The sequence below is a fragment of the Dipodomys spectabilis genome, unplaced genomic scaffold (assembly GCF_019054845.1).
Source record: "Dipodomys spectabilis isolate Male_0828 unplaced genomic scaffold, ASM1905484v1 ptg000019l, whole genome shotgun sequence".
In the NCBI taxonomy this organism is placed as follows: domain Eukaryota; kingdom Metazoa; phylum Chordata; class Mammalia; order Rodentia; family Heteromyidae; genus Dipodomys; species Dipodomys spectabilis.
In genome coordinates this window covers 18319578-18344859 of record NW_024870696.1, presented here as the reverse complement: position 1 = coordinate 18344859, position 25282 = coordinate 18319578, and the positions used below count along the sequence as shown (strand labels likewise).

At 44.8% G+C, this 25282-nt stretch overlaps 1 protein-coding gene across 1 annotated transcript in view; it reads left to right on the top strand.

Annotated features, from left to right (window-relative positions):
* The window catches only part of Tnn (tenascin N), a 61474-nt gene extending 37307 nt beyond the window's left edge, over positions 1–24167 (top strand). Inside the window, exons 14-21 of the mRNA XM_042674254.1 lie at positions 1609–1872; positions 5131–5261; positions 6681–6813; positions 7286–7437; positions 14847–14943; positions 15842–16009; positions 20883–21046; positions 23086–24167. Of these exons, the coding sequence (XP_042530188.1) occupies positions 1609–1872; positions 5131–5261; positions 6681–6813; positions 7286–7437; positions 14847–14943; positions 15842–16009; positions 20883–21046; positions 23086–23226 (1250 nt within the window). The 3' untranslated portion in view covers positions 23227–24167. The remainder of the gene's footprint in view (positions 1–1608; positions 1873–5130; positions 5262–6680; positions 6814–7285; positions 7438–14846; positions 14944–15841; positions 16010–20882; positions 21047–23085) is intronic.
* Positions 24168–25282: the final 1115 nt, after the last annotated feature.

Genomic DNA, 25282 nt, shown 5'->3' with positions numbered 1-25282 from the left:
CTTTTACCTTGAGCTGAAGAGCTGAGGGACAGTGCCCAGGCCCGGAGTTCAAGCCCCATGACTGACCAACAAAAAAAAAAAAAAAAAAAAAAGAAGAGGCTGTCTGAGGCCATATTTTGGGGGCATAAATGATAATAATAGCTGATTGAAGAGATGTGGGACAAGAAGAAAATGAGGAATCAAGTCTTGGTTGTGCTTCTGATCTGAGCCATGTGTAAGACTGTAGTTTCATTTTCTTTTTTGTTTTCAGTCCTGGGGCTTGAACTCAGGGCTTGAGCACTGTCCCTGAGCTTCCTTGGCTTAAGGCTGGCACTCTACCACTTGAGCCACAGCGCCACTTCTGGCTTTTCTTTGTATGTGGCACTGAGGAATCGAACACAGGGCTTCATGCATGCTAGGCAAGCACTCTACCACTAAGCCACATTCCCAGCCCTGCAGATTCATTTCTTAAGAAAGTAAAGAGGCTGAGAGGTATATGTTTGAAAAGGAATGTCAAACCTGTTAAATATTTAAATTTAAGATACTTCTGAAATTCCTTGGTTAGCTGATAATTTATTAATTTCATAAATATTTAATGATTGTGTAACACAGTCCAGGCACGGTGTGGATACGCAATAGTTGATCCAAGCCAGGGGCTCAGAAGTGATACTTCTGTGGAACAATGAACATCTAGTTGGCATTTCAAGCCATAGACTCGGTGACATCTCCTAGGAAAAAATGAAGAGAGAGAAGTGGGAACTTTGGATACTCCAACATATAAAGATTACTAACAAAGGACTGAGGAGGAAGAGCCAGTGAATTAGGAGTGTAGTCATGAAAACCAAGGAGGAAGTAGATCTTCTTTACCTAGTCAAGAGCCTGGATGCAGAAGTGGCTAGTGACCTAGTCTAGCAGATTTAATGGTATGGTATAGATAGCTGCCAAACATGGCTGAATTTAGTGAATGGGAGGTGAGTGAAATTAAGATACGCAGACCCTTCCCTTAAACCTGACACTTGGAAGGTGCAAAGGATGGTATGGGGAGGAATGGCAGAGCCTAGAGCTTTCTTTTCTGGGGCTGATGATAGAGAAGAAGAGCCTTAGGGATGCAGGAGGGAGAGGCTGGATGAAAGGAGCAAAGTCTTTGAGAAAGTGGAAGGCATGAATTTCAAGGCAAAGAGGGTCTAGCCTTGGTTTGAACATAAGAAAACAACAGCAACTTTACTAAGAATCTTCATTTCTTTGGGCTTCCATTTTTCTTCCCTTATATGTCAAGAAGGAAAGAAGGTATGCCTTAATTCTCAAAGTTAGTGGAACATAGCTAAGTACCATGGAGATCTACTACGGGAGATCTACCTTCTACCACTGAAGGCCAACACTAGATTTTAATTGCTTATTTTGACAAGAACTATAAAAGGACAGAAAATTTCCATATTCATAAACAAAGAGGTGACCCAGTTCCTTCTAGTTTCAATATCCCTATGGCTTGTTTCCTGGGACATGAAAACCCTGTTTTAAATGGAATTACACTGTTATTAATACTAACTCAAGTAGAGAGCTCCTGAAGATGCAATAATGAGACACCCTCTTTCGGTTCTAACGGCAACTTTCCCTAAATCTTTCTAAAAGAAATTGACAGCCCCAAAAATCTGGTGACTAACCGAGTGACAGAGACAACAGCCACCATCTCCTGGGAGCCAGTGCGCGCCAACATTGACAGATACATGGTGCGCTACACCTCTGCTGATGGAGAGACCAGGGAGGCTCCGGTGCCAAAGGATCAGAGCAGCACCGTCCTCACAGGCCTGAGGCCAGGCGTGGAGTACATGGTCCATGTGTGGGCCAAGAAGGGAGCCCGGGAGAGCAAGAAGGCTGACACTAAGGCCCTGACAGGTACTGTGAGAAGTCTTTATACTTACCAAGAGTGTGTGTCTTGACAGGCACTGGTGGCTCACGCCTGTAATCATAGCTACTCAGGAGGCTGAGATCTGAGGATCACGGTTTAAAGCAAAGCCAGCCCAGGTAGGAACGTCCGTGAGACTCTTAGGTCCAATTAACCACAAGAAAATTGGAAGTGGTGCTGTGGCTCAAGTGAGCGCTCGCTTTGAGCTGAAGAGCTGAGGGACAGCGCCCAAGCCCACAGTTCAAGCCCCGTGATGGACAAAAACGAAAAAGAAAAAAGAGTGAGTCTCCCTTCATAACTCACGTGGGGAGAGGAGCAGAGAGGGTCGTTGCTTCACCCGAGGACATTCCTCAAAGTAGTTGCTTATTTGCCTTCTTGAGCTAACACTCTGAGGTGGCAAATGCAATGAAATAAAGTAGAGCATCTTTCATGATGCGGGTAGTGGGTGAAGCATGTTTCTCTATGCCACCGCCAGCCTGTCACCAAAGGTGTCCAGCGGCATATGTTTTCTATGCATGATGTGGTTTCTGGTCTCAGCTTGTATCAAGCAGTTAGGCCTCAGTGCAGCCTGGAGATGTGTGGGTTTTTTTTTTTTAGAGGCACTGGCCATGGTTTGTTCCCTCTGGAGTCAGTTGCACCAACAGAGGTCACTGGAGTTAGCAGTACCTTAATTTCTTTTTTTTTTTTTTTGGGTCCGGTCGTGGGGCCTGAACTCTGGGCCTGGGCACTGTCCCTCAGCTCTTCAGCTCAAGGCGAGCACTCTATCACTTGAGCCACAGCACCACTTCTGGCTTTTTTCTTTTTGCTTATGTGGTGCTGAGGAATCAAACCCAGGGCCTCAGGCATGCAAGGCAAGCGCTCTACCACTGAGCCACCTTCCCAGCCCACCTTAATTTCTTTATAGGTATTATTGTTAAAATTAGCCAGATTTGTAACTCCCGAATTAATATGTGTTTTATGGAAAAAAAAAAAACACCCTTCAAATTAAACAAAAATATCCAAAAATGAAAACACAACCTGGGTACCAGTAGCGTATGCCTGTCATCTTAGCTATTCAGGAAATTGAAATCCGAAAGATCATAGTTCACAGACAGCCTGGGCAGAAAAGTCTACAAGATTCCATCTCCAAATCATCTAAAGGCCAGGTTAGAGATGTGACTCAGGTTGTAGAGTACCAGTCAAGCAACCAGAGCAAGTGGGAGGTCCTGAGTTCAAACCCTGGTATCAGTAATGAACCAACGAACCTCCACACATAAAAACAAAGCTCCTCTTTCCCCTGTCCACACTCCCAAGAACACCATCTGACTCTCTGGAGACAAACAGTAGCCGGTGCCTCCCTCTGTTCTCACTCCCTTCCTTCTTTTCTTCTCCATTTCTCCATTCCTTTCCTTGTTCATATCACTTTCCTCATTTAAAAAGGCAATAATGAAATGCTCATCTTTTGACTTCAAAGAAATGCGAAAGTGACCAAGATAAACATTGTTCAGTCCGTGGCCAGGGAACCAGTAGGCAAGGAAACGATAGGACACAACTCAAGGTTTTTAAATGGTTAAAAATTCACTTTGGTTATGAAAGGAAATTCAGGCTTTTTTCCCCCATGTGAGAAATAGAATAAGATCTGTGCCAGATGTTATACTTTAGAAAAACCAAGCTGATAGTACAGAAAGTCAAAAATTCGTCAAAACAACTTAATTTAAAACAACAGTTGTCTGATTTCTATTAAAACACTTTCATTCAGTTCTCAGCTGAAAGGCTACTGGGTAGAAAATAGCCTGGAGATGTCTTTTGGGGAAGTTCTAAATTAAAATTGCCTTCTATGATAATGTTTCTTCAAAATGGAAATTTCCATTCATATCTTATTCAGTTAAAAAAGAAAGCCGTCTGACCAGTTATTACAGGGTGACTGGTGTTTCTGTTGAGCTTTAATTTTCCTAGTCTATGTACATGTGCTTATCACCACGCACACTCTCTGGGGGAGTATTTACAAGAAAAGCATGGCTCTTTTCTTCAAATCTCCTTCCTCGTCATTCTTTTTTCTTTTCTTTCTGTTAGTGGTATTAGGGATTGGACTCAGGGTCTTGTGCTTACCACTTGAGCAGTATCTCTAGCCCTTTTTTTTGGTGTTGATGGCGGTGGTCACTGGGCTTGAACTCAGGGCCTAGGCATTGTTCCTGAATATTTTTTTGCTTAAGGCTAGCACTCTACCTCTTTGAGCCACAGCTCCACTTCCGTTGTTGTTGTATTTTTTTGGTGGTCAATTGGAGATAGAAGTCTCATGGCATTTCTTGCTCAGGCTGGCTTAGAACCAGAATCTTCAGCTCTCAGGCTCTTGAGTAGCTAGGATTCCAGGTGTGGGCCACCAGTGTCCAGTGGTAGAATCTTTATGAGGCAGAATTTTACTTTTTGTCCAAGCAAGCCTGGGGCTGTGATCCTCCTAAATGGGCTTCTCTGGATCACTGGGCATGGCAGACACTTGCCAGTAATGCTTTCCCCATATCTTGACTGGCTGGTGTGTACCACCACACCCCGCCATCGAGAACTTTCATGCTGGCCAGCTTTGAACTGTGATTCCTGATCTCGACTTACTAAGAAGCTAGGATTACAGGTTTGTGCCACCGCACTCAGCTCTCCACACTTCTTTCTTTGTACAAGTATCTTTCTTTGTAGAAGTACCGTCCTTCCTTATTTCTATGCCCACCATGCATCGCGGGTCATTCACTGAGATACTTTAGATATACATTTATATTTCTGTGTGAGCTTAATTTCTGTTAGAGATGAAGGGCATCAGTTGGCCAGCAATCTCATTACCTTTACAGTCCTGCCTCTTCCCCAGGTCTAGATGTAAGTGTTTGGGCCTTTGTTGTTTCTCCAGGCACCTGTTTGCACAGTCCTCCTTCTGTTCTGTGTGCAGGAACTTTTAAGATCAATGGCTCCCAATTTTTTCTTGTGACTGTAGGCCTCCATCATCTCTGAGAACCTACCTGCTCAGTGTTCACCATTCTCTGGGAATTTTCCGGGGTCTTAGGATTTCAAATCCTCTCCCTGTAGGGCTCACTCAGTCCTATTCCCTGATTAGGGAATCTTGTCCTCAGTGGCTTTGTAGGCAGGAAAAGCAGAACTCACTCTGGTTGCAGAGAGGAAAAGAAATGAGAAGATACCCAGGGAGAAAACTGAAACCGATGGCCGAAAACCACTCACCGTCTCTGTCATATTTCAATAATAATAATTACCTGACTTTTTGTTTGCAGAAATCGACCCTCCCAGAAACTTTCGTCCGTTTGGTGTCACACACTCCGGCGGGGTGCTGACCTGGATGTCCCCCACTGCTCAGATCGATGGCTACATTCTCACCTATCAGTTTCCAAATGGGACAGTGAAGGTGCTACATATTCCTGATCTTTCTCTTGGTGTCTTTAAAAAATATTTAAAAAAAAATTTTACAACCTCTCTGTGAAGCAGCTGACGCAGACAGATCAGCTTGATTGCTGGCTTTATGGAAAGCTACCAATCAATCTGTTGATCCTTATCGATTACTTGCTAGGAGCAAGCGGCATTGATAAACACAGTCATTCATGAACACTATGGCTCTTGGTAATGACTAACCTTTGTTCCTGTTCCTTGTTGACCACTGGTTTCGTGCTCAAGACTAGTGCTCTGAGCCACAGCTTCACTTCTGACTTTTTGGTGGTTAATTAAAGATAAAAATTCTTGCAGACTTCCCTGCTCAGGCTGCCTTGCAACACTGATCTCAGATATTGGTCTCCTGAATAGTTTGGATCGCAGGCATGAGCTACCAGAGCCTGTTTCTCTGTTTTGTCGTGCTTTGTTTTTCCTTTTCTTGGTTCTGGGGAATTAAACTGTAGCGGTAGCAAAAAAAAAAAAAATGTTCTACCACTAAACTATACCTCTGGCCCTATTTTTTAAAATTCATTGTCGGTCAATAAATGTAAGTTCCAGGAAGTCTGAGAAGCTTTGTTTTTGTTGTTTGTCATTGGATGTAAAATGCTTAGAGAAGATTTGGCTCATGGTAGGTATTCAGTAATTCTTTTTTTTTTTTTCCTGGTACTAGGTGAACTGAGGGTTGCACAAGCTCAGTAATTACTAATGAGCTACATCTCTCTATTCCTTTTAAATGCAATATTGTCATTCTAACTAAGTTGTAGTCCTCCTGCTTGTAATTCTTTTGCTCCATCTTTCCAAATGGCTAAGATTACAAGTGGCTAAAATACATATGTGTTACTACACATGTATTTAGTGAATGATTAAATGAATTGGTTTAATCCTTATTTCCAGAGTCTTACTTTCTTCTTGAATCTGAAAGCCAGAATATTTTTTGTAAACTTTCTAGAGTAGAAAATTATAATTCTTTTTCCTTAGCAAGGAAGAAAGAAAGGAGAAGTCAAAAAAGGCAGGATGCTTGGATGTAGTCACTACGACAGTGAATGTTTATGACAGTCCTGCCGGGTGAGTTAGCTTAGAGAGGAAATAAGGCAGGTTTCATGAGGATTTATTAAAATACCAACTATTGCCCACTCTCTCAGATAATCCATGACTCGTTCTCTCTCCCTTTTTTAGCATCTGTGGCTATAGTCAGCATGTGAAGGCCGGAGAGCTGGCTGGTGCCAGCCGGGGTGTGTGCCTTTTGGCAGTGCTGAATCTGCATAGCACAGCAGTATCTGGCACGGACTGTGACTTGGGGCTGCCTTGTGAATCCTAGGAGGCCTCTGTCCATCATATCAGGGAGTGCTCTGCTAAAGAAACTGAATCCCTCACCATCTTCTTCTCTGTTGGTTGGCAGGAGGTGAGGCTCCAAAGGGGCGAGCAGAGGTTTGAGTTGCAAGGCCTGGAGCAGGGCGTCACCTACCCTGCCTCTTTGGTTGCCTTTAAGGGCGATCGCCGGAGCAAGAGTGTGTCCACCACCCTCTCCACAGGTAATACAGGATCCAGTCTTGAGGGGACAGCGCACTAGAGGATCCTCATTGGAGAAGCCAGGAAGGAGCAAGTGGATGCAGACTTAGGGTAGTGTTTTTAGGGGCTTGGGCAAGTGAAGATGAAGTTATTGGTTCAAAGGGAATTTATCTCTAAGGAGGAGGGTGAACTGGAGAATAAGGTGTGTTGTGGGAGGATTGAGTTGGGGGTGGGAGTGGTGGATTGGGGATTTGCAGTGTTGGAGGTGGACAGAGTGAGTGAGACTGAAGAGCTGAAGGGAGTGAAATAGGAGAAGGTTATGAAATAGTTTCCCAACAAAACAAATAGCCCTACACGTAGAAAAGCCCTACACATAGCCCTACACATAGCCCTACACATAGAATAGCCCTACACATAGAAAAGCGGGCTAAAAGCCCTACCCGCCCTCTTCCTCGCCTTTGTTCTGATGACATTGTCCCTCTGCTTGGCTCCCAGTTGATGCCCGTTTCCCACATCCCTCGGACTGCACCCAGGTGCAGCAGAACAGCAACGCTGCCAGCGGCCTCTACACCATCTACCTCAATGGCGACGCCAGCCGGCCCATGCAGGTGTACTGTGACATGGATACGGATGGAGGCGGCTGGATTGTGAGTCCCAGAGAGCCTGGGGGGTGGGGGGGATCCATGCAGGTCCTTATTTCTGCACACAAGGAGCTGGTCATAGCCGCCTGTGGGAGAGGAGGTTTGGTGGCTTGCAGCTGGTTTGAGAGTGATCCTATCCCACTATAAGGATGGAATTTAGGACTCGGTCATAGAACAGGTTTGGTTGAACCTGGGCTGGTGATGATGCAGGCTTGAGGGCTCATCATCCTCTGATAATGCTCGACATGACTGCTGCTTCTCCTCTACCCTCTTCAAAGCACTTTCATAAGCAGGGGCCTCACACAACGGCAAGCGAGAGAGGATTATTAGTTCTGCTTCACTCACTGGCCCTTGACTGAGCGGCAGCGTTCAGGACTCTAGCCTTCTAATTCATTGTTCTTCCCTGGGTCATCCAAGGTAAATGTGTAGTTTGTTTTTTTTGAGGGTTCAGGTCTCTGACCTGAGGTTCTACATCTTAGCTTCACAGAACAGGGATAAGACCTTTGGAGGTTTGATTGAAAAGACTAATGTCTGAAAGAGGGACTGTTAGGCATGTTCCCATTGTCCTGCTACGCCAACCTTTTCTTTCTCTTTGGCTGTTGTCTGCTTCAGCCACGTGGCATCTTCTTGGATTGGGTGCCTGATCCAATTATATGAAGAGCTGCCTTTGACTATTGCAAACGGATCCTTCCATCTCCCTCCGGCTTCTCTCTGTGCCTGCGGATAGAGGGGCTCCGCGCCTGTCCAGGGCCGGCAGGCAGCCTTCACCTGCTGTGCCTTTGCAACCCATTGTGGGAAAGAGAGTGTAATTTTGTGCTGTTCAGGCTCTACTCATTTACACATTTGCTCTGGGATTTGGGAAGCCAAAGATGCTTGAGCAGCCATGGGTAAAATGATACCATCTGATGAGCAGCAATGAAGAAACTTATTATCTGCACAGTGGCACCTGATGGCTGAAAGGCAGCCATTGGCTTGGCTGCGGGAAATTCCGAATTGATTTGTAAAATAACAGAGCAGAGCGTGACATGGGAGGTCTTCCACCTGAGCAGACCCAGTGCGCTGTACCTGCTGCTTTTCATCAGCACCATTGTAACGCTAAGCATTCTGTCCCTTTGGGCCCGAAGCCCAATTTCCTGCCATTGTGCCTGTAATTGACCATTGCCAGGATGCTGGTATCCGTCTAGCCTCGCCCTCGAAAAACCAAGCTCACACAGGGAAGGGGACATTTACCCAAGGCAACCTTTAGAAAGTGATTTATATACCTGGGAAACCCATGATTTATGACACAAATACCCAGTGCCTACTATGTGTCAGGACCTATTTTATTTGCTCAAGATCCAGCAGTGAGCAAATCAGACTAAAACTTACTCTGCTTCCTAGAAGTTTGCCATCTACATCTATCTGCCCATCTGCCCATGAAGATGACCATGAGTCAAACCCAGAGCCCAGTTTTATAAATGCGAATGCAACTCCTCATCGTAACCAACAGCAGTCTCACCCTACCATAAGTCTTGTTTTTTGGACTTTGTTTTATTTTTTTTCAATTGTTCTTTAGACTCTGTAGAATTCTCCTGAGGATCACATTCTCCAGAACACATGTAGCATTTGAAAACCACCACAACTGTCATTGACACCTGCTATGTTTGTTTCTTTGTTTTGGACTGAAGAGTCTTTTGTTACTGAAGTATAACTAATGATGCGTTGCTTCTTTTGAGCTTTTTATTTTTGGGGGTGGTACTATGGTTTGAACTCCAGTTGTTGTGTTTGTTAAGCAAGTGCTCTTACTGCTGAGCCATGCCTCTGTTTTTTGTTGACTGCTTTTGAGTTAAGAGTCTCACTTCCTGTCTGGATGCTCGTGGGCATGATCTCCTTATGATAAACCAGGTCTAACTCTTCTTTGGGAAGGGATCTCACAAACTTTTCTGAATAGGCTGTCCTTGAACCTTGGTTTCAATGTCAACTTCCAGAGTAGTTAGGACTAAAGGTGTGACTGTTTTTGGTGGTGGTCCAAGGGTGTAAATTTGAGGACTTTTGATTGCTAGGCAGGCACTCTACTACTTAGGTCATGCCCCTACCCCATTTTGCTTTTATTTGTCAGAAAGAGGCTTTTGCTAGGGGGCTGGCTTTGGATCAAGATCTTCCTACCTCTGCCTCCTTTGTAGCTAGGATTTTAGATATGTACCACCAAACCCAGCTTAATTGAAACCCAGTTTCAAATTAGCAGGTCTGTGTGTTCAGTATGTCTTGATCAGTTTCCCCTTTCATCTTTGTCCCCCATCCTGTCTACCTCTTTCCCCCAGACTCGTTTCTTTTCTTTTCTTTTTTTTTGAGATTTGTCTCACCCTTTGTGTGTGTGTGTGTGTGTGTGTGTGTGTGTGTGTGTGTGTGTGTGTGTGTGTGTGTGTGTGTGTGTGTGTGGCTTTGGCTGGCCTCTAATCATGATCCTCCTATCTGCCAGGATTACAGCTATGAGCCACCAAGCCTAGCCCCTCTTTTGAGCTTTTAAATCCTTTTAAGGAAATTCTTCTCAGTCCTGGCAGCCAGAGCTCAATCTGATGAACAAGCAGAAGAGCTTTGCCCCGAGGCAACCAAGGCCGCTGGGAGGCTGGAAAGAACATCAGGGAACACTTAACTGTCTCACATATTTCCATCGCTGCTTTCCATCTTGAAAGTCTTAAGGGCTGCATTAGAGGCTCTTTCCACAGGCATTTAAATGCAATTTACGATTTTTTTTACTCCTGATTTAGTCATTCAAGACACTGAGTAAATTCGGCATAGACAACTCCGGGGTATAGAACCAGATGTAAAGAATTTTTTTTTCTCTTAAGACGTATTTGTAAGGAGGTTTTGTTATTCTCAAACAGTGTGTTATTGAGTGTTTTCATCTCCAAATAAGAATAGACTGGATTATGAATGGCTCATTTAAGGATGCCTTATCAAGAGGTATAAATGGTCCCTTGGTACAATACAGTACAAACTCATATTTTCTGAGATATAATAATAACATATTGTTTTCTATATGTGACAAACTCTGGGGTAACTATTTTATGATTTACTATGATTTAATGATCTAGCTCACAGTAGAAGTCCTGATATAAGCCCATCATATCCTTCACAAAGGGACTATTGACATCTTAAATCAGCAGAGACTTGTTTTTTGTACTGGTACTGGGGCTTGAACTTAGGTCTTGGACATGTTCCCTGAGCTTTTTCACTCAAGGTTAGCACTCTACCACTTGAGTTGCAGTTTTACTATTGCTTTTTGGTGGTTAATTGCATTTCACAGATTTCCTGACTTGGCTTGTTTTGAACTGCCCTTCTTAGCTCTCAGCCTCCTGAGAAGCTAGGATTACAGGTATGAGGCAGTAGTGCCCAGGTAAACTTAATTTTTTAAAAATATAGATCTTTATTAGCATACATTAGCTCTTCAAGGGGGGGTTTCATGGTAGCATCTTCATATATGCATTTAATGTACCTTCTCAATCTTTGTATTAGTCTAAGGAGATTGTATATTTGGCTGAGAATAGAAGTGGGAGATAGATTAACAAGCTGACATCTCCATTATTAATCTCTTGATCTATTTAAATGAGTGAAGCTTGTTAAGGCTAACTAACTTACCCAAGGACATAGCTAGTTAAGTCTACAGTGAAGAGCACCAGAATCAGCTTCTCTGGCTAAGCTGGAACATTATTATTATTTTTTAATCACCTGGAAAGCTCTTATTATGCTTGAGCACTATGCTCATTGGCTAGAGACAGAAAGCAAATGCCTTTGTAATGCACTCATCCTCAGTAGGGTGAGCTTGGACTTAAGCTCGGCCTTGAGTGGAAATAAGATTTGACATGATAGATATGGAGCAAAAAATATCAGTCCTCCATCTGTCCTAGGATTCCACAGCGTATAAGAGAAAGAGTCCCGGGAAAGGAGTGGCCTAGGCACATTGCTAGGAAATAAATCTTCAAGTCAGAGAAGTGCTATTTGGCAAATAGACTTGGCAGAGTTGGTATTTTCAGACTTTCTAACTGAAAGGTCAGAAGATCTTCCACAGCCACTAAATAACTAGTTGTATAACTCTGGTTACTTTTTCTGGACTGCCCATCTGTAAAATGGCATCCCATATACTTACCCTAGAGCCAGCACTCAATAGATGCTTGATAAATGAATGATAGCAGATGAATGAAGAAGAAAGAAGGAAGCCAAAAGAACAGGGCAGCGTTAACAGTGGACACTTGAGAAGAAGGGCGGGCGAGAGCAGCAGTGCTAATGTAGTGTGTAATGATTTTCCGTGATTATTTCTAAACTCTGCTCAGCAGCTCTCTTCCTCACATACAGGACATTTTTATAGGACACGGATCACCTCATTGAGTCTTCCTAGCCACTTTGCTTACCCGCTTCCATTCCTGTTTCAAAATAAACTTACCGAAGGTCAGGAGCAAAAGACTGACTCACCACTTCCTGCCAGGGAGGGTATGTGGCTGGTCTCAAAGTCTAGAACTTTCCCCCATCCACTCACTGGTGCCATAGTTCAGCACTTCTTGGACCAGCACAGCTGGACAGGTGCTTCAGAGGGAGTCAAAGGTGAGCACCCAAGGGGAGATTCTACATGGCTGTGGGCTTCTCTGTTCTTCTCTTCTCTCCCTCTATCACTCTTCCCAGAGAAAAACAGATTTAGAAATTTTTCCTGGCCATATTCAAAATCACGTGTTTTACTTCAGGACATACGCTGACAGAAAGCAGAGATAGTAGGTTTTATGCTGGGAAATCTGTATTTGAATGAATACAAAGGAAACTAAGCAGAGAGAAAGAAGCAAGTCTAGATTTTGGGAAGCGGTAGTCACTTGTGAGGTTGGTTAGGACAGCCTTTAGCTTGGCTTTTATGCTCAAGTGGAATTATATGTGGCAACTCCAGGAGTGTTCCCAAGTGTTTTCAGGTCATAAGCACTCTTCAAGTTTACTTCATATAAAAGAATCCAGTTTGCTCTGAGGAGAAATAACAGCTTCTCTATTTTATTATTTTATTACCAGCTTCTCTATTTGATTTTATTATTTGATTTATTTTTTGTGCTGGTACTGGGGCTTGAACTCAGGGTCTCATATTTTCTTTCAATTGTCCTTTTTGCTCAAGGCCTGGTGCTCTATCACTTGAGTATGCCTCCACTTCTGGCTATTTTTCTGGTTTAGTGGAGATAAGAGTCTCTTGGACATTTCTGCCTAGGCTGGCTTTAAACAGGGATTCTCAGATCCCAGTCTCCCTTAGGATTGTAGGTGTGAGCCACCAAGGCCTGGCAGGTAGCCTTTTGTGTCTTCTCCCTTCCATTTCCCTAATGTTTACATTATATTACATTTCTCTTGCTAAAGTCATTGGTCATTCCCACGGCATAAATTCTAGCACCAGTTTTGCTCTCTCATTCCCTCACCTCTCATTAGTATTTGACACTATTGACCATTATGTCTCTCAGTGGCTTCTCTGCTTCTACAAGCGTCTAGTTTTCTTCCTATAGTTCTAGTTGCTTCTTCTCTCTCCCCAATGAAATCATCCTTGTACACATGTCTATTAAATATACCTAAGTCTTGATCCTGGATCATTTTCTGTTTTCACTTCTTAACTCCTATTTCCTTGCCATGTTACCTCATCCTTCCCCCTGATTTGATTTCTCCATGTCTGTTCCAGTGTCTCTCCATATTCAATGGGATGGAATGGGTTATGATACAGTACAAATGCAACAATCTAACACGTGAACCTTTTTGTTCACGTGGACAATATCTATTGTAGGTTTGGTAGCCACTTCACTTCTAAGTGGTGACACAGAGATTTAGGGCTGCTTCTATCCTGTGGCTCTGCCATTTCAACATGTAGCCTTCACGATGGCATGTGGTAATGGAAGAGAACATGGAAGACTTCACCTGTTTATCCTGTCCTCCTAGCGACACTCTCGGTGCTATGAGTAATCACATGGCTTCTACGTAGCTGCAAGGGAAGCTGAAAAGGAAACCTTCTGGGCTTCTGGAGAATACACTCCCACCTTAAAAGTCTTTCCAGAACTCCAGCCCTGGCATCCAGTTGCCAAGGTGACATCTTCATTCACATGCAAAGAATTCACACCAAGTCTCCAAATGAGCTCATGACAATGAAATCTATCCTTTCTTGGAACCTCCTTTCTGAATGATCGTGGTAATGAATGGTCATCCAGTTTTTGAAGCCAAATGGGAAGAATTGTGTTTGATTCCCTTTTCTTTCCACTCATGTTCTATTATCCTGCCTGTCAAGTTTACCTTCTGTCTTCTTCTGTCTGTCCTTAGGGTAAGGTAATCCAAACTACTACTGTCCTCTGTCACCTGTCCATTGAAGTTGCCTCCTAACTAGTTCCCTCTCTTCCACTCTTGTTCCTGGCTAGTCTGTTCTTTACACTGAAATTAGAGATGGATCTCAGAAATATGTAAATATGAACAGTTTCATTTCCAGCCTAGAAGCCATCAATAACCCTCATTGCTCTTACAATGGGCCAACATCTTCAGCCATACTTACTAAAAAGCTCCACCAGCACTGACCCTTGCTCGTTTTTTTTAGCCTTCCTTCTCATTCCTTCCTAACCAAACCCAGATTCCCAACCACCTAGCTTCTGACTCTTTGTTGTTGTTTTTTCCCCCCCTTACGTATCCTGCATCTCTCAGCTACTTCCCCAAGGGAGCTTTTCTGGCTCCTTGATTAGGTTCTCCTGTTTTATGTTCTCACATCCTATTGTATATTTCCTTCACAGCCTTTGTCATGGTTAAATTGCATCTTTTATTTGATTACTCAGTCTGTCTATTTTGTTTACTGATCTATTAGCTCTACAAGGGCAGAGACCATTTCTGGTTTATTGGTTTTGTACATCATTTTGTATTGTGCCTTTTTGCATAGTTGATACACAACAAATACTTGTTGGATGAATTTTTTCTCTATAAATATTAAATGCTTGTTACGTTAGAAGTGAAGTGAACTAATTCTGGGGGGAGCAGGGGAGGAAAGACAACATATAAATACAACGTGTCCCAGTTGAGTTGAATAGTTGTTGAAGGTTTCAGATCAGAACTAGCAAAAGTCTGGTCTGTTCTGTCCTTTAGAACCCATCACTAGGAACTATTTCCCTGAGTTTTTCTGTGCTCTATAATTGAAATTTCTTAAGGGAAAAATCCTCTGCGAAGTACTAGGTACGTTTTACCATCTAGAGATCACTTATTGTCATAGTAGACAAATATATTGAATCTCTGATTAAGATCCTTTCTAAAAAATGAAGATGAGCTACTTGAGGAAGTCAATGTAATGCAGATTCCTCTTATCTCCCAGCACCACGTTGGGAAATACAGGTACTATTCCCCTTCTACTTAGTTATCTGATCAGAAGATCAGAGTGAGGTTTGCATTTCTTTTCTCAGGTCTTCCAGAGACGGAACACCGGGCAGCTGGATTTCTTCAAGCGTTGGAGGAGCTATGTGGAAGGCTTTGGGGATCCCATGAAAGAGTTCTGGCTTGGTATGACACCTAAGAATCAGGAGCTGGGTGTGAGGGCTGATAACTTCCTCTTCGCCCTCTTGACTAGCTGATCCGGCAGCTTGAGGAAGCCTACAACATTCCAAGAGATGTCCAAGCAACAGTGACACTGTGTAAATGTGGCTATGTTCGTGGGCAGGCCGTATTGCACTCTGGGTCTGTGAAGAAGTAGGATTTTAGTCTGTATTTAAGCTCTATTAGGGCTGCCTGGGGCCTAGTTTTTTTTTCTTTAAAAACAACAACAAATCACAGTAATAGAAAGAGTTCATTGATTTGGGATCCTGGCTTCTTCTTGGGATGACTTTCTAGCAGCCCCTGTGATTCTGCTAGTAATGCCAGACCTTGTGGGTATTAGTTTTCCCCTTCTCCCTCTGCTCTCTTCTGGAGCAGATGTTCAGACAGTGAAATAGCCAAAAAAGCATCAGTTGGGAAATGCGAAATTCAGAACATGAAATCTGCTCATTCAGTGTCTAATGGAGTAGATGATATCTACAGTTTGCCTGAGACCAAGATCTCTTTACAGGGCTCAGAATGAGTAGCTGATCTGCTCTTCTATTTGTGAGATGTGTGGATGATAAATAGAGTTGCTTCTGTCTCAGAGAGATGGAGCCAGTGGGCAGAGCTATTCTACAGAGCCCTTCCATAGAGGTCATTAGCGTTAACAGTGCCAACAAATAAATGGGCAAGGAAATTAGCAATCCTCACTCTTATTAGCAGAAAAGACAAAGGCTAAGGTGACTTTTGGCCCTATGAATCTCAGAAGCAAATGGCGAGTGCACGTGTGTGTGCGCACATGTGCATGTGCACGTGTGCATGCCTGCGTGCATGTACACACACACACAGATTGATAGGCTATTGAAATTCCATTGCTTGCTTTCAGGCCTTGACAAGCTGCACAATCTCACCACTGGCACTCCTACCCGGTATGAGGTGAGGGCGGATTTACAGACTTCCAATGAATCTGCCTACGCTGTGTATGATTTCTTCCAAGTGGCCTCCAGCAAGGAACGATATAAGCTGTCAGTCGGGAAATACAGGGGCACAGCAGGTAAGAGGGCGTCCTCACGCCCACGGTGCGCTTGCTTTTTGTTGTTCGAGGATTGGGTTACCAGGTATCTGGGGATCAAAATATTGTTCCGTGGAAGAGAATGGTTCTATTGGACAAGGGTGAGGGTAAACCAAGTTGTTACAATTAATGACCATTCCTCAACCACATGCTCCTATTATGCTCTATTGATTCAGGATTGACAAATTAGCTGAGGAAGTGAGTGTCTGTGACACATTCCATGATGTGTTCAAATTTTTGTTAGGCTTCAGTAATGCTGTCATCTTTGTGTAGCAGTGTGTGTGTGTGTGTGTGTGTGTGTGTGTGTGTGTGTGTGCGTGTGTGCGCGTGACTATTTAAAGACAGAAAATGAAAGTGCTGATTCAAATAATAAGAACTATAGGTCTCATTAGCTTAATACAGCCGCGACCACGGCAATGAACACTTTCGCTGAAAGCAGGGAATCTTTAGCCTCCATTAGCTGCTCATTGGATTTCAGCCAGTTGACACTGTGTTCATTGTGAAGGAAATGAGCAAAATTCAGCATCGTGACTAAAATGCTGGAGTTATACCAGGAAATATTTTATTTAAGAAGAGATGTCATGAGTTTATTGCTTTGATGTTAACATTTTAAAGTCTGTATTTAGACAAAGTAAGACCATTCTGACTTTGGAATATCTGTGGGAACATGCTACCAGCTGACTGGGTAAGGCACGTTCTCTCTCAGACTCACATGTAAAGAGAGGAATAAAAATACAAGGCAAGCCAGCTGGTGGCTTGCACCGAGAATCCCAGCTACTCAGGAGACTGAGATCTGAGAATTACAGTTCCAATCCAGCCCAGGCAGGAAAATCTATGGGACTCTTCTCTCCAATTAACCAATAGAAGCCAAAAGCGGAACTGGGGCTCAAGTGGTAGAGTGCTAACCTTGAGAACAAACAAACAAAAAAACAAAAGAAAAACTCAGAGTCAGCACCCAGGCCTTTTGTTCAAGCCCCAGGGCTGGCATTAAAAAAATGTATGCGGGGTAACTTTTGCAGTCAGGCAAGTGAAGGAAGAGCCAGGGAGTAGAGAAGGGTAAACTGAGGAGTCGGTGGCAGGAGGAAGCTCCCTACAGGACATAGGCTGGAGTTGGCTCAGAAAGAAGGGCTCACCCAGGTGGGAAGAGCTCCCTGGGTCTGCAGGAGCCTATGGGAGAGCAAGGGCTGCGTGCAAGCAAGGGATCGGGATGTACTTTTGACGGCTTCTCAAAATCAACCACTCAGAGACCTCTGACGGCAGATGACTACGAACAGAACCTGAGTGCAGGCACTTGATCTGGACTTGCCAATGACGAATACAGAATTTCTCAGAGATGTGTAATTTTTGTGTGTGTGTGTGTGTGTGTCTATCAGTAGAGCTCTTCTCTATTCTTAACTACACTCATCAGGTAGCCTCAGCCTTTCTCAGGCTTGAGAAACACTCAGTCTCCATTTATCGTCCCTTTTTCTGGACAGTTGATGGAGCTAGTATGTCCTTTTGGCCCCTGTGTCTCCCCAAGAATACATCCCCCTTCTTGGTCTCCTCTCTGGGACTTCCCAAGGGCAGTCTTGCGGGCTGCGGGCTGTTCATTCCCCTTTCCTTTCATCACTGTTAAATTTTTCTTTTTCTGGGTCTATTTCACACAATCCAACAAATGAGCTGATGCTAATAGGAAAGTGAATGAAAAGGAGTCAACATATTTATGAATTAATATGATCCTCCTCCCAGGTACTTAATTTACATTTTAACTGTGGTTAGGGAATAATTCCCATTTGAAAGTTGTTCAGGCCAACAGGGCCAATCAGTGGAGGATGGCTTCTTCTTCTTTTTTTTAATAGGAAGCCTTGGGAGACTGAAATCACACAGCATTTAGGCAGCCATCTAGTCTTCCCATGGGTACTGCCATTCCTACTTTAAATCCTGAATTACAGTGGTGGAATCAGGAATTTTAGCTTTTCTTCTGTATGCGGAAAGGCTCATGTGTGGGAGGGGCAGGGGGAGAGGAGTGGGGGTGGAGCAGATAGGCCTTCAAATAGAAGGTGAACAGTTAAAAGTCACTAGGCATGTGTAGCTCTGCAAGGTTTTAAAACTCTGATTAGAACCAGGACATGGGCATCCCCAGAGCAAATTTATAGGTATGCACTACCACACCTGGCTTAACTTTGTCTTACTTAGAAAGATAAGCTTGAAAATAAATCAGAATACTGCCATGACCTGAGTAAAGTTATTTCCTGCTTCGTGCATATAGTCATCATCTGTACTCTGAACATTAGAAAGACTTCAGTTCTTACTAGGTAGGAAATCTATCTGCAAAAAAAAATAAACAAAGTGTCCCACATAGGCTGGGCCCTGCTTTATTTTTCTTTTTCACCAGTATTCAAGGTTAGATAACCCCAAAAGTCTCTGCCTAGATCTTAGAAATCATCTCTGGGAACTTGGAGTGCTGGTTAGAGGAGCTGTGTTCATTAAGAAGATGTTACGAGGGGAGTCATTATGTGTTATTTCAAGCTGTAGTTAACTATCTGCAAGCAGTCTGGAGAGAGGAGGAAATATATGTGGAAGAGTGACTATGCTTTTTTTGATTGGAAAAACTAATGAGGACAGGCTGTTTTGGTGTGTCAGAGTGGAGGACTCTCTGACCCTGTGCTCACATCTCTTGCCTTTGTTGCGTGAGACATAAATCAGCTGCTGTTGGGATGACAGAATTGGAGGCGGAAATTGAGACCTTCCCTAAGCATGAAGTGCTACGATGTGTGTGTGTGTGTGTGTGTGTGTGTACACATGCACGTGCATGGGAGCATGCACAGGAATTGAATCTAGGGCCTCACATTTGCAAAGTACACATTCTACCACTGAGCTATACCTCCAGGCCCTACCAGCGCTTCATCTGCCCTCTCCATTCATCCCAACTAAATTTTGAGAACAAAGACTTCTGCTTGCTTTTCTTTCTTCTCTCTTTCTTTCTTTCTTTCTTTCTTTCTTTCTTTCTTTCTTTCTTTCTTTCTTTCTTTCTTTCTTTCTTTCTTTCTTTCTTTCTTCTCCTCCCTCCTTTCTCTCCCTCCCTCCCTTCCCCTCCCTCTCTCCCTTCTCTCCCTCCCTTCTCTCCCTTCCTGCCTCCCTTCCTTCCTCTCTCTCTCTTTCTTCCTTTCTTGTGCTGGTATTGGGGCTTGAACTCATGGCCTGGGCACTGTTTCTTAATATTTTTCTGCTCAAGGCTAGTGCTCTACCACTTGGTCCACAGCTTCTGCTGCTTCCTGATTTTTATATGTTCGGAGGCTAGCAAGGTGCTAGCGCATAGCAGGTGTCCAGGATATATTTCTCTGAATGAGTGAAAAAGTTGCAGCATGTATAAGAATCATTAAGAGGGCTCCCCCCACCCCCTGACCATGAATGTACTTTCTGGTTCTGTAGAGCAGAGGTGAGCTTGAGAATTCCCATTCTAACAAGTTCTTTGGTGTTATAATGCTGCTGGTCCCAAGACCACAATGAGGGAACTACTGGTGTAGGCTATTAGAGATGACCTGCTTTTGCTAGTGTAATTGAAGTCTCCTGTTGGATTAAGGCAGCTACAGGTGAATCAGTTTCTCAGAAGCTTGTGTCTTAAGAATCTCAGGATCAGTTGAGTTCTGGCTCTGCCATTTGTGGACCGTGGAACCTGTTTTAACAAGTACCCAGTCAGTGTCTAACCCCTATGAGTTCATTTTCTCATGGAACCGGGAGCTGCCCTGCCCTCTCATGGGCCTGTGAGAGTCCAGTGAGAGTACTCGTGTGAAGATGAGCCATGAACTCAGAGAGTAGATATAAATGTAAGCGCCATTATTGCAGGGACTGAACTTGATTAAGCTTATGATTGATAGGGGCCCTTATTGCCTTTGACGAGCTGAAAGAGAAAGTAAACTTACAAAGGGATGACAAATGGGAGAGGGAAATAGGTGCAGTGCAAGTAAAATAATTAAAGCAGATTCCAGACAGGATGTAATGAAGCACTAAATTGTACACATGTCCCTGAAGGGCTCTAGACGCTCGGTGTGTGTGTGTGTGTGTGTGTGTGTGTGTGAGAGAGAGAGAGAGAGAGAGAGAGAGAGAGAGAAAAGGAGGAGTGTGTGTGTGTGTGTGTGTGTGTGTGTGTGTGTGTGTGTGTGTGTGAAACACAGAGAGACAAAGTGTTAGGAGGCTCAGTGAGGAGAATCCTCGTCCTTAGGAGGAGAGGGTTTGACTGTAGAAGGAGGAGCTATTCACTCCAGACCTGGAAGGTTCCTGGTGGGTCTGTGGGATCAGAGATTGTTCCTTGGAGTAACAAGCCTGTAAAATCAGCAGGTGCAATTCCCCTCCACGTGTCAGAAGTAGGATTTAGGATGGAGAGGATGGGATGCAGCCTTTGATCTCCAGAGGGCTGGAAGAAGAGAAGCCAGAGAGAAAGAAGGCTGTTGGGTTAACACAGCCCCACAGAGAGGAGAAGAGGTTAGGAGTGGCGGCCGCAGGCAGAGAGGCCGGATGTGTGAGCGATTCGGGAAGGAAAGATGGAAGCAAGGATATAAAGCAGGGCGTTTAGGTTTGGTTGGTTGGGAGGAGAGGGATTGCCATGCAGAGGGAGGAAGACAGAGGGAATGCTTGTGTGAGGGGTGGTCAGACATTTGATGTGATTAGAAACTTCCAAGTGACAATGTTGCTGAGGCTGCTGGAGAAATCAGCAAGAGATCCTGTGCCATCCTCTCATTTTGGCCATTTTGAGGCAGCAGTGAGTGCCTGAGCCATAGCTGAGTGGATCCTTGGCACTTCCGCGTCGAGATGTTTCCCTACAGGTCCTCTTCTGGGAAGACTTTGCTGACCGTCTCCCTTTTCTTCTCTCTCACAGGGGATGCTCTCACTTACCACAATGGATGGAAGTTCACAACTTTTGACAGAGACAACGATATTGCCCTCAGCAACTGTGCCCTGACACATCATGGTGGCTGGTGGTATAAGAACTGCCACTTGGCCAACCCCAATGGCAAATACGGGGAGACCAAGCATAGCGAGGTAGGGGACAGGCAAGCATCTTTTCTGTCCCGAGCTCTGGCCACATTCACTTCCCTTAGGGGTACTCTCCAGGCGAGTCTGGTGGCTCCTCTTTCTGAGGCTTCTAGTGACACCTGGTGATCCAGGCTTTATAGCTCTGAAGTCATCATGGCCCTCCCTGCCCATTTGCTGGTGCTCGGTAGGCTCTGTATTCCAAGACTGGAGATGAATGGAACGATTGGGTGGACCCTTGCCACATAGAGACCAGTGCTGTGGGTCACACACATCCATTTGATCAGTTCCTACATCGATGCTGTTGTAATCAGCTTGGGCTGCTATAACAAAACCCCGCAGATCCAGGGATTCGAGCAGCAGATGTATATTTCTCATAGTTCTAGAGGCTTGACAATCCATGATTAAAGTGCCAGCAGATTTCAGTCTTGGTAGGCCCTTACTTCCTGGCTTACTATCATTTTGCAGCTTGTACATCTAGCTGTATCCTCTATAGCGGTGCAGTGGGGGAGAAAGACGGGAAAAAGTGGGAGAGAGAAGACAATTCTCTTCCTCTTCTTATGTCTCATGGGGGGGGTTCTGTCCTCATGATTTCATCTAAATTTATTATCTACCAAAGACTTTCTTCTTAGGCCTGTCTCATTGTGGGCAAGGGTCTCAAATTATAAATACATTTTTAGTGAAGGACACATTCAGTCCATAGCCAGACATGCTTCTAGCAGTTCTCCTCATGAAACGACAATCATTTCTCTCTAGTCCCATGTTCATCAGGGAAACAGGCAGTTCTTCTGCCTTAGCTCAAACACCCATTCTCGGATCCACTTTAGCTGGTGCCACCCCGAGTCTGTGCAGAACTCTGTGCTGGACCTGTCTCTGTATCTGTGTATGCCCTCGGTTGAGAGCCCCTCAGGTTCTTCTTCTGTCCTGGCTCTGAAGCTTTCCTATCCATAATTGCTTGAACCTCCACGGTCCTCTATATCATCTTGATGCTATCAGCCACCAGGCATCCTCTCCCAGCTTCTCGAAATTGCATCCTCTGCCCTCCACAAATCCACCCTGGGTTTTGATTTTCCCATGGTAGGTCCTGAGCCTGGCCTTCAGGAAGCCTATACCAATACTATTGTAGATGTTAGCCCTTTCAATGTCCAGGTACATTTTTGGTTACTCTGGTCCTCACCAGGCTATGAGGACTCCAAATCTGTGTAAGTTTTTTCAAAGTGAAGAAGAAACTCACCCCTAGGGACGCCAAGGAAGGTAGCTCATGAATTATGGTGGTAGCGTGAGGAACGGCGCGGAGACGCTGGTGATCAGAGATCAAATATTTGGAATGCGCAGCCAGCAGGCCCTAAACCAGCCCCGTATTTGCTAATAAAAGACATTCATCTGGTTAATGAGCTCTTCACAGTCTGCAAGACATTTAGCTTCTTGTTTATTATTTACCTCACAAATTAAAATACATAAAATTGGTCACTTGGGCTGTTTATTGGCCAGGTTGCAAGGTTATTAAGTGAATTAAATATTATTGCGCTCACCAGTCAAAAGACATAAAATGAAATTTAGTTTAGAGCCGCCTATTCGTCACCCCCAGAGCTAATATCTAAACAGTCTAAATTGAAAATGATTTTACACAATTGGCCAATTAATACGTTTATTTTTGCCTTTAATTTTTCGGAAAGGCAAAGAGTGAGAGGAAACTGTTTTGCCGATTGTTGGCCAGGTTGACCTCTGTGTTGACTTGGTGGCTGCTTTGGCCTCACCACATCCCGGGATCCCTTCATGAGCCCAGCTTCCCGTCTGGTCCTCTCAGCATGTGTGAACCCAGCTGCCCAGCAGAGGGCGCGTGCTTCCACATGTGATTGTCAAGTCCCGGATCCTATGGGGGAAGAAGCGAGGAGGCTAGAAAGGAGGGGGGGCATATAGAGAGACACCAATGAAGAGAGATGTTTTATACTGAGAGACGGGGGAGGGAGAGAGAGGGAGAGAGAGACGTCTCCCTGGCAAATGAGGGTTCTATTATACTCTAACTTGAAACATTTTCTTTCTCCTAGGGGGTGAACTGGGAGCCGTGGAAAGGACATGAATTCTCCATCCCTTATGTGGAACTGAAAATCCGCCCTCATGGCTACAGCCGAGATCGTTTCTCTGGCAGAAAGAAGAGGTCACTGGGAGGAAAGATGAGAATGTTCTGAAGATACCTATGAGCAATCTTGGCAGGAGACTAGCAGCTGGGGTTGGGGCTGGGCGGTGTGAGCTTGGGGCGGGCGGGGTGGTGGCGACTGGGGACTGAGGTGGCTCATAGCTTCTGGATTCTGTGAGAGCGGGATTGTCCACAGAACACACTGTCGCCATGCGTTGAAGCTTAGAGGTCTCCCATGTTGCAGTTCACCCATCTCTACTGGGGGCGGGGCACACTGCAAATCAGTAACATCATCGTTTCACCGCATGGGTGGATGAAGGGACGATATTGGACCTGCAAGGTTTCCCAGCCGTAGACAGATTAGATTAGGGGAAAAATATCAATCACTCAGCGCCTCATCAATTAGAAAGCTCTAGAAATTGGTGTTTAGAGATAAAGCTTGCCTAATACCGATCCTTCTAGAAAGAAGAACCAGATATTCAGGAGCCAGGGCTAAGGCAACCTGATGCATATTGCTCCAGTTCCAACCCCGTAGGTTTTGAGGGGAAATGTGTAAATCCTGTCCCCTTTTAATTGCTGGCATTATGGGAGGAATGGAGGGGCTGAGCCGCCCATTTAGGCTCAGTTCCCGCTACTCTTCAGCGTGCTGGAAACCGAGGCTTGCTTATTATGGCCACTGCTCCACCCCTCAGCCATTCACATATTCACCTTCCCAGATCTTCATCTTCATGTGTTGCAAATAAATTACTGTGCATATTGACTTTAAATAATTTGGCTCTGCTACTCAACCTCTTCCCCGACTCCCCTTCACGTGCCTTTCCTTGGGTTCCACCCTGCTCAACCCCCTAGGTTTTCTAAGCTACGCACCACGTGGCCCTTAGACCGGACTCTTGGTGTAGCAGATTGTTTGCTATCATTTTGGAAGGTTTCTACAGTCAAGTCAGTGACCATTGAAGTAACTTAAAATTCCTATTCAAGAAAACAAACACACCAATAAACCACTTGATTTAAAAACGTTCCCTTGTGTTCTGTTGCATGGTAAGCGCACTTGAACTGTGCATTGATCCTGAGCGCAGGTGAAGCTGCCATTGCTTCACTGCGGCGGCAGCTGGCTGTCTGTGCTGGCTCACCTGGGCGATGGAAAACTACGGTATTTGGGACGCAGCAGGGGTGCATGGGTAGGACGGAAGATGAATGTCTCCCCTTCAGGACTGGGGGTGTAGGTTATTGCTTAGCTTTCTCCAGGTTGGATTTCCAGGTGAATGCCAATCCACACTCTATTTTTCTTTTTAATTTTTGTCGGTCGTGGGGCTTGAACTCTGGGCCTGGGCGCTGTCCCTCAGCTCTTCAGCTCAAGGCTAGCGCTCTACCACTTGAGCCACAGCACCACTTCTGGTTTTCTGGTGGTTCATTGGAGAGAAGAGTCTCATGGACTTACCTGCCCAGGCTGGCTTTGAACAGCGATCCTCAGGTCTCAGCTTCCTGAGACCGATTACAGGCTTGAGCCACTGGCTCCAGGCACGTTTCGTTGTTTTGTTCAGCATTAGGGCCTGAACCTGAGTGGATTCGCTCATGTGTCTTCAAGGCTCCTCAGTGTGGCTTGTCAGTACCCAGTCATCTCCTCCAGCTGATGAGAGTTCTTCCCTCTGCAGTTTAGAGTTCTTGAGCTAGTCCTAGGAAGGGGTGGTGCCGGGTGTTTTAGACGGGATCTGCCGCCTTGGCAAAGTGGCTCAGATCCAGGGCTGGGGAAGCAGCATGGTGGCTGTGGCCTTGGTTTGTAACAAAGCTTCTTGCCATGACTTTGTTTTTTTTGCCTCAAGCTCTTGCTTAGTTGTTTGTTTGCTTTCACTCCAGGCTGGCTATACTACTTGAGCCACACCCTCACTTTTGACTTTTTGCTGGTTAATTGGACTTGAGAGCCTCTTGGATCTGCAAGCCCGGACTGGCTTTGAGCCGCAATCCTCAGCCTTCTGAGTAGGATTACAGATCGTGAGCCAGATGTGCCCTTTAAAAGTTGTATTGGTAAACCGGTCACCAGTGGCTCACACCTGTAAATCCTAACTACTCAGGATGCTGAGATCTGAGGATTGAGGTTCAAAGCCAGCCTG